The sequence below is a fragment of the Polyergus mexicanus genome, unplaced genomic scaffold (genome assembly GCF_030449975.1).
Source record: "Polyergus mexicanus isolate NDT 795.1 unplaced genomic scaffold, iyPolMexi1.0 SCAF_11, whole genome shotgun sequence".
In the NCBI taxonomy this organism is placed as follows: Eukaryota; Metazoa; Arthropoda; class Insecta; order Hymenoptera; family Formicidae; genus Polyergus; species Polyergus mexicanus.
In genome coordinates, this window is record NW_027223331.1 from 2831842 (window position 1) to 2845410 (window position 13569).

At 33.8% G+C, this 13569-nt stretch overlaps 1 protein-coding gene across 3 annotated transcripts in view; it reads right to left on the bottom strand.

Annotated features, from left to right (window-relative positions):
* Sesn (Sestrin) overlaps nucleotides 1–13569 on the bottom strand; it is a 171278-nt gene that overhangs the window by 98142 nt on the left and 59567 nt on the right. For all 3 annotated transcript variants that reach the window (XM_070304143.1, XM_070304141.1, XM_070304142.1), the window contains exon 5: nucleotides 9647–9676. In XM_070304143.1, the coding sequence (XP_070160244.1) occupies nucleotides 9647–9676 (30 nt within the window). The remainder of the gene's footprint in view (nucleotides 1–9646; nucleotides 9677–13569) is intronic.

Sequence of the window (13569 nt, forward strand, 5' to 3'; positions counted from 1 at the left end):
AAAACCGACTATTAAAAATCTTACCCGGCGGCGTTTCTTTCTCTCGCAACGTACGTGCTAAGATTGCGCGATCTTACGTGTAATGTTTCGACGCTAACGGACACATGGTATACTTCTGCCACTTTGGCGCCGCTCGAGAGGCTCCAAAAGGAGAAGGAAAGCCGGCTGCCTGTCTGTCGTCCAATGCTGATTCAGCGATGGAATCGAAACACGGTTTATTCGAACGAATTTTGTACAGGGTGTCCGTTTCAGATCGTGTCTCCTTTCAACCACAATTTCATCGATCAATTTTGGATCGATTCCTCGTTTACGAAAATTTCGAGATACTATGATAATAGCTCTTGACTAAAGCGAATAAAATTAAAAAATATGCTGTTAATTCTGCTGTTAACTAATAACAATTCTTGTTTCGTAAATTCCAGAAATGATTAAAAATTTAAGAATTTAATAAGATCGAATCTTGGACGATAACAACGATGGCGCCGAAGGCCAACGATGTAATTTTTTTTTTTTTTTTTTTTTAAATTATTTGTGTGTGTGTGTGTGTGTATGTGTGTGTATGTGGCCAAAGTGACTAATGCGACTCGTTACATAGATCGAGATAATTATCGACCAGACATGCACAGCGATTAAATCAGGCTTATTGACACCATCCACGGATATGATTAAAGTATATCATTCTTTTTAGATACGTAAGAATTGGGGCTCTTGCACAAGGCACGTACAAATAATTGCGTAAATCAAATGAATCGTGATTTCAATCGAGAATATTGTTTTAATATTATAGCACAAAAATATCTTTAACCTAAAGAGATTTATTTTTTAATTTAATTATTTTTAATATCTCTACGTGTAGATTAATAAAAATACTTACACTTCTCAAAAGTACCCCATTAAATTTCTTATGAAACTATAAACAATAAATTTTTTTGTTATCCTAACGCTTATTATATATAATCTCATTATATATAATTAAAAAATAAAAACTGCGATTAAAATATACTGCTAATTTTCTTAAAGTTTTTTTATATATAAAATTAATTTACGAACATAAATTACTATATATATATATATATATTTAAATATTAAGTTTATAAAGTCAACTATATTAAAAGTTATTTATGTAAGTATTTTAGAAGACAATTTCTCTCTCTTTCTCTTTCTCAAGAATAAGATACACACGCTCTATTTTTTAATTAATCACTTGTATTCCATCATCATTATTAATTATTTGTTGTTATCTTATTAGCAACTTTCTAGAACCCATCTGCGTCAGAAATTGATAAAGGCAAGATTATCTTGGTAAATATACACGAACTTGTGAACCGAGCTGATAAAAATAATAAGAGAAACGCGTTCACTGTATCGTTGAAAATGAAATAAATCTATGTTCTAAAAGAAATCTTTCTAATCAAATTATGATAAATCTTGTTGCCCACGTATCTGTAGAGAAGTATGTAAAACGAAGGTAGTTGCCGCACATGAATTGTATACTGATAGGATGTCCAAAACGATGTCACGGATCAATCGATCAGCTTCTTGTGCACGCGTTCACCGTGCGAGGGGGGCACTTGCCCTTTGATTTGCAAGTCCCTCGTAATATACCCCTTCGGCACATAAATCCCCGTCGTAGCGCGCACTACGACCGCAAAGGGTTAATTGCTATATGTAAATCACACCGGGCCACGTCACGTGTACGCGATGAACATAACACGCACACACCCAGATAGAAACATACACGCACGTATCCCGCCACCGGTTACAACTTCGGTCCCGTAACCCGCATCGGTTACATTATTTATCTATCGAATGGTTACGCTCGAGAGGCGATTCGAGCGTATTTATTAATGGACAAATGGCATTCGCGCGCACAGATTTACAGAGAAATGTTAATTGGACGTTAATCCCGGCGACTCTGTACTTATCACCGTTGGCTTAATAACGTTTATCCAAGAGGGGCCACAATGTACGACTTTATTTAATTCACTGCTTTTGATTTCACAAATTCGGCTTTCCTCGTTCATTTAAATTCTACGCTATTTACGCGCGCCGCGTATAAAATAAGATCGCGTAACGCGGATTTATAAATCCTGCACGATCATATGCTAATTAGCGTTATCAGTGTGCTTATTGACTTTCTGTGCTGAAAATATATTTTCGACATACACGCACGAGTAAAGTGGGCTAAAGTGAACGGCAAAAAAATGATTTTTGCGTATTATTATAATGTGTCACGAGAAAAGATAAAAACAAAATTCTGAGCATTCTTGTTCGAATGCTTGTAATGCGAATATATGCATGCATAGGTTCTTTTCTGCAGTCAGTGCAATGACGCACATTGCACGTCATATCGAATTATTATCATTCCAGGTTACGGTGACGTGCATTACGCGTCATCGTAGCAGAGAGTATATAATTTTCTTCTAGCTCTTTGTGTATATACTAGAAAGGTTAACGACCAGCCTGAGTATTATCGCGTCAATTTATTTGTATCCGCAACCATAACGTCTGTTTGATATATCGGAAACTGTATTAATTTATCTACTTCAAATTCTTGATATAACACCTTAACATATATAAATTAACGGATATAGAGATTATATTGAAATTAATAAATTATAGAATTAATAAACATTATATTGAAATTATATTATAATTAATTTCAATATATAATTGAATAATATTGAGACAATATATTGTACATATACATCATTCAATATATTGACAATTCGATATATTGAAATTATATATTATATAAATTTTGTAATTTTAATTATATAATATAAACAGAGAGAGAAAGAGAGAAAGTTAATTTACAGTGGTCGTCTCTTCTCATCTCTATTTAACACTCGAGACACACGCATAATAAGTCATGCAGAAATGATAAAAGATTTATGCAAAGCGCTAAAATTGTTTACAAAGCCATCACAGAATCACATTTCAAATAAAATGTGCAGTCTGCTGCAAATATCCATTTACTTTCGTCGCATGACAAAGTAAACTTGAATATTCGAGGAGTTGGAGATACGCGAAAGGCGCGCCCGTAAGAACCGTAACACATTATCGAGTCCTCGAAGTACCAATTAGCTAAACTAAAGGGAATCATATGTGTTATGGGCTGTCGTTCCAGATAAACGCTAATTCTAAAACTAACTCTTTCCAACACGAGAAATTAATGATTCTCTTTTACTCAGCACGCTACAGTTTGCCTCACTCGAAGAAAATCCATATACAAGACGTAATATTCGACGATTGAATAAAATTCAAGATTCGAGAAAGGTTCGCGAAAAACGCAACAATTATCAAATTCTTCAAGTACCAATTAGCTAAACTAGAGATAATTATATCTGTTATATGCTGTCGTTTCTCTCTGGATTAAAATTCGCGCTTACAACGTGCAAACCACGAGAAATTAACCATTCTGATCGATTTCGCCGACTAGAATCTACATGACATTTCGCCGAAATAAACGAACCGATATGCGATATCGAACGCATGACGATATCCGCCGGTCACTCTACGTCAAAATAGCTGAACGCGTTTCATTACGTAAATGATTTTCCACTTTATTAATAGCCGCGATTTGGCAACCACTGTTGTTTACCGAGCTCGGCCATATACGTCGCGCGCGCGCGCGCGCGCGAGGTGCGACACACGTACGCTAGTTATTACGGAATTTACGTATGTATACGTATACGATAGCGTTGTTCAGGGACACTAATCTCACACCGAGGTTAACGCAAGTCGAGAATCCATGATGTGATATTATTTGCACATCGCGAAATATATCGCGTTACCGTAATATTAAATTTCGCGCATAAATACTCGCGAGATCTCTGACGTAACAATTCGAATTACGTAAGAATTTAGGGAATTACATTTGATTTGGTAATTCTCTCTTCGATTATATTCATAACGCAGTTGAGATGAGGGATGCGGAGGGAGAATATACAGGGTATCTCGAAATCACCGAATGTCTTCTTAATGGCAGATTCTTTTTGGCCAATTTGAAAAGTCGATTTCTCCTTAGCAAAAATATCGAATGAAATCATTTATATATATATATATATATATATATTGCAAATTTAAAATTTTCTCCTATTATAAATTTATACTTAATCCTCAAATTAAAAATAAATTCTATCTGAAATTAAATAAAAAATGTGTTTTGTTATTCCAATAAAGTAAATTTCATTTGAAATTAATTGAAGAATGTAGTTTTATCTTTTTGGCTTTTCAAAAGTTTAGTTTGTGAAAAACTTTTTCTTTTTAAATCGTTTATCTTATTAATGTTTCGTAGCTCGAAAATTATTAATACTTTCGTTAAAAAAAAGTCGAGTTTAAATTCGTAATAAAGTATCTTAAAAGAACATGCAATGATTTTAAATTACTCTATATAGAAGAACTATAAAATAATCAAAATATAAATGATGGTAACAAGTAATTCTCTAATTTAGCTGCTGCAAATCTGAAAACAAAAATCGGAACCCTCGCTGTAGAAGAATAAAAACTGCGAATAAAAATTGCGGATTGCGCAGCTCCTTGAACAATATTTATACGCGTATAAAAGCGAGTCACACGGTTAATTCGCTCCACAACGAGCACGACCGCAAATTGTAAATGATGGCCGTTGTAAACGGCCGACGCGTATTGGGTGCGTGCGAATTTGCACATAATGCGCGAAAGCGAGCTTGGGAATTTCAAAGCAGACATCGTCGACGGCGAACGACAATGGCTCTGTCGGGTTTTCGCGTTTCGATATCTACGAGCGGAAGTCGTAATCTCCGCATATTAACGATTATCTATTATGCTAAATGGACGGACGTCTAATGACACACATTTTATGCAAATCGCTTCGAAGGTCAATTACGACCGTCAATTATGTATATATTCCTTAATAAAACATGGAATTAATTATAGCAAAATAGAGAAATCATGTTTTTTTCGTGTAAGTAATGTGTTTTTTCTCTCACTATTTATATTCTCCTATTGATAAATTTCCGTTTAATTCATCGAGTCGATTATGACAAAAAATTCTTAAAAAATAATAATTATTAAATTATACATCGACTCAAATAATATAAAAATGTTCATCATATATCTAAAAAATGAATAATCATTTTATAGATGTAAATTATTAACAGTTGTTAGCTGTCATTTATTGATAAATATTAATTCGCGCCATGACAAAGTCATAAAAAATAATAACTATAGAAATAATAAAAAATAATAACTATAAATTATATCATCATAGCACGAGAGCAATAGTGATATTATCAAAAAAATAATGCCATCCATCTGACTATTATGACTATTTGCACGTCGTTACAAGGTCGTTAAAAAGTGATAAGCATCAATTTTATTGTCGGGTATTATTTGAACGCGATATTTACTCGTCATAATTGTCTCAGTTAATCCTCGAGGTGGCGAATATACTCGAAAAGTCGTTAACCCAATTGATCGATTCTTCGCTATGCCCACCGTCTGAATATACTTTCACCGAAAAGAGTGTGCGAGAGTGCTTTTACTCTTCGGAGAGGATTGAAATCCCCGGGCGAAAATTAAGCCCGCGACCTCGATAAGCTCGCGTCAACTTAAATATGTATGTGCGAATTCCATCCTGTTTACAACAACACGAGTATCTGGCAAGCTCGACGATGATGGCAACTGATCACGGATGACACACAGATATTTTCTTAATCTCTAAAAGGCTCACCTACGGCCAAGTGAATGCGTCGCATTTATACCGAGAACCAGGTTTTTTCTCTCTCTCTCTCTCTCTCTCTCTCTTTATCTGTCATATAGCAAGCAATCCCACCCCAAGCTTGAAAACAAATCGTTTGCGCAATGGCGAGATAAATTATTCCCGCTTCGAGACATTAAATCGACGTTAAGGTGCGGCTTTCAAGAGCCAGCGAGGAGAATTGCAAACTTATTCTATCCTCGGAAATGTGCGAGAGTCGAATTTTCACTTCCCCCTTCGTATAACGATTTCGTCCCAAAATTCTCGATCGAAAACAAACCGTTACGCAACGGCGATACAAAGTTACTTCCGCGTTGATATTAGATCGGCAATAATACAATAAAATAATGGCCTCTAAGCTAACGCTAATTCGAACCGAGTTCGAAAGTTCAAAACCGGTCTCTCTCTGTTACGTAGCGACTCCACATCTCGCGATTGAAAACAAGATTGTTACGCAACAACGTGCGAAGTTTTCGCTCAGCATTGTTAATTTCAAATCGACGAAAAATCATCGATTCCACCTTAAATGTTCGAAAGGGAGACCAAATATACATATATCTGAGATAATATATTTTATAGTAAAAAATTTAAATCAGAATAAAATGCGCAATTTTTCTTTCCGCAACATGAGAGACGGTAATGGCAATTTCTTGGTAATTTCTTGGTAATTTAAATGCCGCGTACAGTGATCTTACTACTATCGAGCTAAAAGTGTTGACTTGTTGCTCGCATCGTTAAAAATAACCATTTACACGAGAACATTAGAAATACATTAGAGAGACTGCAGTTTATGCAAAGCGTGCGAAGTACGTGTGGCATGTTCTCCTAAACTTCCATAACGACTTTACTGCGCACAGAAGTGAATAACCTCGTCTCACGATGCTCACTCGAGTTTCACGCTATTAGGATACGCAAATAATTTATATGAGAGACGAGGAATAATGATAAAACATAATGTTACGAGAATTCATTATATACATTTAATGATTTATCGGTAATTAATTACGGAAACAATAATATCGCGCGAGAGGGATATATATATATATATATATATATATATATATATATATATATATATAGAGAGAGAGAGAGAGAGAGAGAGAGAGACTCTTTAAAACAGATCAACAAATCTCTTCGATTTTTTCGACACCTATATTTCTGAAAATTGAATCGGTTTCTTTCCATCAGCGAAATTTGACCGCATATCATATTTATCCATGATTTTAAGGTTTCAGTATTAAATATCAATTGTATCAACCAAATAAATTTAATTAAAGTTCACATAAAATTGATCGAAGAACAAGATTGATACGATTTATCGTCTAAAGTGCAATTTGCAAAATTTGTGTCTTTTATAAATCGATTCCTTCATAATTATCCACATTTCGATATTTTTGTTCAACTTTGCTACATACATCAAATACGCCTATTATCTGTATGACAATTATGGCAATTTGTAGTACGCGTAACACATTATATTTTTTTTTCTTTAATTATCAAGATATGATAGATTAATCCCGATTTCGCGAAGAGCGCGTTGCGAACCGAGTGCGTGCGAAAGTATTCGATCGGACAGCGAACGATCGACGACCTCGTTAGCGAACGACACTTTGCACCTGCAAATGCAACAGACACCGCGGACACTATTGAAATGTTCACCCCGGACACTAATCTCTGCCGGTAGAATATCTAAATTATCCGATAAATATAAATCAGCCCGATACGCGGTTTAAGTAGATAAGCAGCGGATGATCGCCTTTAATATCACGCGTGTCTACCTACATTACTCACTCACTGGAGAATCATAGTTTTACATATTCATAGATTATCGTTTCTATTTACACTACGTATATACTATTAATTCTGACGATTACTTATCCGATTCTATTCATATCTTAATCCCCGCTTCGCGTAAGAACGGACTAGTTACACCGCGTGAGGTAAAATTCCCGCTTCACTTACGTAGAAGATTACAATTCTCCCATTCGCGTTCCCAATGTAAATTTAACAGAATTACATGAATCATTACTTCTCCCTTTCACGCGGATCCTGTGCAACCCGCGACGAGATGCGATCTGATAAAGCCGCGTTATCGCGCGCCCCACGTTAACGCAACGTGCTTTCTACAAAAGTCGTACCGCGTGCAACTGTACGCGGCTACAATTTGAATGCTACGCGGCTTCATTTGCATGTCAAAAGAGAATACAGTCGTTAATGCTACCCGGTGTATATACGAACAACGAGCGGTAGCAATGATCGTACGAAGATCGTAACTGGAATATGCGCGAAATTACGCGCATGTGATTCTCTCGCTAAGCGAATCCCCTTCCCGTCTATCCTCTACGTAAATCTGCCACCGAATATAAATCCATGTGCGAAAATACGAGAATCGAACCCCGGGCAAATAAACGCGCGCCATTTTCGACGACGAGAGGTTCGACGACCTATGCGATTGGATAATGAGTAGCGTCGCGGTTAAAATTGAAGAGAATCGTTCTTCGAGTCGAATTACGTAACGACAAGCATGACGACGATTACGTGCGGTCGCGACGGTTCTAATAAAGACTGGGGAAATGAATAAAAGAAGGCGCGAGTCTCTTAATTGATACGATTAATTTAAGACTCTGAACTTTTCGCAACTCTTTTTCATAATATATATTTATTATATATTCTCTTAAAAATTCGTGCGAAATTACTTTTATTATACCAATTAAGAAGAACGATTATCTCCTACGCACGATATTAAATCGTATTCTACAGCGTGAGATTTTATTTTCACACATTATTACATGCGTTAAAAATACATTCAAACAAAAAATAAATAAGACGCTTGCCAGATACTTTATAATTCTTGACGCGGATTGATGTTACCTCTTTGCATTCGCAAGTTTAATTTTTTTAATAAAAATAAAGTTGGTTTCGTCGAGCGAAAAGTTTATACAATCTTTTTAAAAGAGTTTAAAAAAAGATGAATAAAATATATAACCAATATAATAATAAATATAATAAAATAAATAATATAAAAAAAAATATATATATATATATATATTAGAGTACGTAATAAAATAATTAGAAAATAAAATTAGAAAATAATAATAATAAAATAAATATAATAAAATATAATACAATAGTAAACATATTTTTAAAAATTTAAAAAAAAAACTAATTTTTTTCTTTGTATACTTTTATATGTCGCGATATAATATTAAGTTATATAATGCATTGGAAATAATTATAATACTATATATATGTAAAAGTTTAATATGAAAAAGCAATAGAGTATCGTTCGAAACTCAATATTAACGAATCGATAATGAGCTTTCATGTATGGTAATGTTTCGACAAGTTAAAATGTATCGCACACAATGTATAAATCAGGAAGATTAAAAAGTGAATCATATCTATTTATTATATTATAATTAATTAAGATATTATTAGCGGCAATGTCGAATAAAAGGCAATAGATAAGATAGACAGCGGAGATATGTCGGCGTCATTAAAGTTTTTTTTTTTTTTGCATTTTCATTATTTGCATCGCGTTGACTCACCACTTTATGATAATAGTCACGTAGATACGTAATTTTCCGTGCACAATTAGCAGTGTCGGTAATCTTTATATATCTATGAAATGTTCTTCGTCTATATTTAACTTTTTTAATCTATGCATAACACAACATCGTTTTGTTATAATTGTCATCATCTATCAAATACTTCTTTTATAAATGTAGATTTTTTTTGTCTATATCATCGACTATGCACGTCAATTATTATAGTATTATTATAGAAGTAAATTGTATCAATGTCTATATGATAATTCTCACCTCTAAGCAAATAATGAATTGCGTTCCTTTTTTACTCCAGGCGGTTATCTTGTGTATTACTATGATGTAATAATAGACTCACCTTTTCATCGAGGTTGTTCAGATCCGGCATCTGAAAAAAGAACATAAATTAATACATGTATTTTTAATTTATATTCGGTATCTGTGTGACTTTGTACGTATAAAAATAACATTGAATCTTTATGTTTAGCTAATCGTTGATCTTTAACTGTAAGTGTAGGAAGTAGAAGTAACCTAATTGCACAATGAGACTACACACGCTACATATGTTATTAAAATGAATGAGAGAGTAAAAAGGATTAAATTTTTCATCTGGAAACTTTAGACACTTAAACTTACAATTTCATGCAATTTCATCAATCGATGCAGCACAAAAATCTATGAATTTAATAGAAACAGTAACGTTTAGAAAATCGCGCACAAGTATCACCGCCAAAAAGATATAGCCGACACGCCACCTATCTACACATTTCGAAATGACATCTCTCCGAGTTTACCGACGATGGCCAGTTATCGATCGTGTATAACTGGCCCGTAATCGTCGAAGAGACGCATCGCAACCGTCGACAGATGTCGCCTAATATCTCTAAAATTTCGCGATTCCTCGCAAATTGAAGGAAATTGATGTCAATTTGTATCAATCAGCCGTAGTGGTTGGTTACAATCTCTCACGGATCCCGCACACAACACGCGGGGATTAATTTAACGCCCGATGTGTCGGACCGCTTGATTAACTTTCATGGTCGTCGTACGTGCTCCGAGAGAAAAGATATCACCAAGTTCTGCGAAATTATTTACAACAGAAATTAAAATATCAATTATCGAATATACATTATAAATTCCCATGTATTTAACGAGACAATTAATTATAATTAAATAAATATTATAATTAACTATAATTAATTTTGCCACTTTTATCATATATTATTGAGTTAATTTTTGCAAAATCTTTCCAGGAAAACAAAACTTCGAAACAAATATTCGCATCAGAGTAATTAAATTCCTGAAACATATCTAGCGTAATGATTAAATTAATACTATATAAAATATACATTTAATAATATATACAATATAAATGTTTAATATAGTAAAATGTAATAAATATAATTAAATGTTTAATATAGTAAAATGTAATAAATATAATAAAATATTTAATACAAGGATATATATATAATATAAAAGAAAAGAATAGGAGTATATATAAAAAAGATCTGTCCTCTGGCTTTTCTATAACGGAAAAAAGGGAAAAAAGGGACTATATCGTTTGAAAATTCTCAGTATACAGTGCAAAATAACTATGATTCTGAATTTATTGAAGCGCGGATGCGGCAAGACGAATCGATTCGATCGGATTATCGGAAGGGCCTGGCTATCAATTAAAGTTTTCTCGACTTTTATGTCTCCTCACTCTCTTTCTCTCTCTTTTTCTCTCGCTCTCTTCTATACCCAATAATTTCGAAATCGCTGACCGTTCTCGGTCAGCGGAATCCGTCCCCGCCTCAGTAAATGCGTAATCGCGCATAAATCAGCGCGTAGGAGTGATGCATATTTATGCGCCCGAGGCACCGCAAAATTAAATTCACACATTTCATCGGCCTTTATAAAGCATGCGCATATTTTGCGCACTGGAACGCTGAAAATGCGATTCGCGAGGGAGATAGATCCGGAAGAGATTCGTTTCTTCCCGCCGCCAATGATCTCTTCCATTGTCGCGCATACTAATTGTATTGCCTTCATTAAGAGCGTGGTCGTTGCACGACACGAATTCGTTAACATTATTCAATGCGATTTTTCTATTCTTATATATCCGACAATTTTATATATTTTCTCAACGCAGCGACATTATCATGTGTTAAAAATCGCGAGAGTCTTGATATATTTATTGATAAATTTGTCATGCAAATTATATATATTTCTCAAAATGATATATTGGAGAAATCAAAAGCGACTTCTGATTGTGTAACTCGAAATTCAAATAACTTCATCTTTCATAATAAATGATAGCACAATCAGAATATTGACATTTTTATTATTTTTATTTTTATTTCTTACACACACACACACATATACACACACGCACACACACACACAATGATAAAATGGAATATATATCGATTAATTTGATCAGTGTAATAATTTCTCAAAAATCTAAAAAAAAGTGAAACATTAGATAAGATTATATAAAATTATTTATTATAAAGTCATTAATATTTGGCAACGCTTCTTCATTAGTTTTTAGTTATGAATTACGCAACAAATAATGTAATAAATCAATTATTTTATTGTAATCACTCAATGTTCCCCTAGAGAACAAACCCCTCTCAAAGTGCAGACACGATAAAAGCGGCAAGACGAACAATGGCGATACATACCGTTTGAAATCATTGAATATTTCACGATCAAATTATTACCTTTTATGATAAAAAGATAATAATTATTAAATATATATTAAGCGTGTTAGATATAATAAATGAACGCTTATAGAATACGCTCGAACGCGCAGCACTTATGTAAGAAAATTCATGAAGGACGGCCGGTTGCAAACAAAGGCGGTATCTGTTCATTACAAAGTTTATTGAGAGACGGCCCTTCCTTAGCTTTTTCTTACGTGCTGATGCGTATCCGATGCGTATCTGATACGAGGTCTGACGAAATGGATCTTACGAGATTGAATTTTTTCGTACATGTGTTATCGAGATCTACGGATTTTCAGCCTCTAAAAACCTCTCGATGTATCGACATTTTCGAATTGTAAAGGCACAATCACACATGTCTGAGTCGATCCAATATTTCGGTCAAAGTTGCTCGCTTCGTTCGTGAACTCGATCACCCTATCCATCGCGTGACGTTACATTGAGTCAAATTATTAAAGTTACTTGTTCTATGTAACATTAGTGCTGCTAATTCCAATAAATTACATCAAAGCGTGTTACTCGTGACCAAAGATACATTTAATTTGTTATTAAGTTAAATTTGCAATATTTCAATTTTCTGCCTTTCTTTGCTTATTCTCCATCTATTTGCAACTAAGAATACATACAAATCTAATATTGATTTATCACAGAAAATGTGTACCCTCCGAATATATTACACAATCAAACAATTAAATTTGAAATAATTTAAAAAATCTCGATAGTACGTGCGGGACATCAATTATTTACGATAACGAAATAGAAAAAAAAAAATCAAGTTTTAAAATTAACGTAGCATCTTCAATTATTTTACCATAATATTTGTATATAATAACAATGGATACACTACTAAACAATATGATTAAAAGAACAAACATTAAGAATGTGAGAATAATTTAAAAAAAATATAACACAAAGTGCATTGTAATACATTATCAATATAATTAGAGTGATTAAATAAAGATATTTGATTTGTTTTTACAACATGTGGAAATTGAGATGAATTATTATTAATGCGACGAGAAAATAATGGGCGTATCTTGTTTGTAATTTCATTAGAAACATAACGCAAATATAATACGATGTTGATTATGCATTCTACCGGTCCATGGTATCTCATGCACAATCGTGTATATATACGTAGTATTTACTCCCAAATCCCATATGCGCGCACAATTTGTTGAACAGCATTGTCATCCGCTTGATGACGCTACTTCGCCACGTGTGTTTGCGATTTACGCGACGAATAAACTTTGATTTACCGCTGCTATTTCACCGAACGCAATTTCCACCTGCGCGCATCCGTAACACAAAAAGGAGAAAGAAAAAAAAACATAGTTATATATGTCCGCCACGTCGTATCATTTATAATGTAATGAATAAACAATCGATTATATATACTTGTTTTTCACGATAAAATCAACACAGGTGCGTGACTTTTCTTCCCATGGCTACAAATTCATGTCTATCGTCGCGTGGAATTGAACACCCCGTGTCAGTTTAAAGATCTTTACCGTTAGAATTAAAAATTAAAAAAAAAATTAGAATTAAAATATAAAACTTGAACGAGATA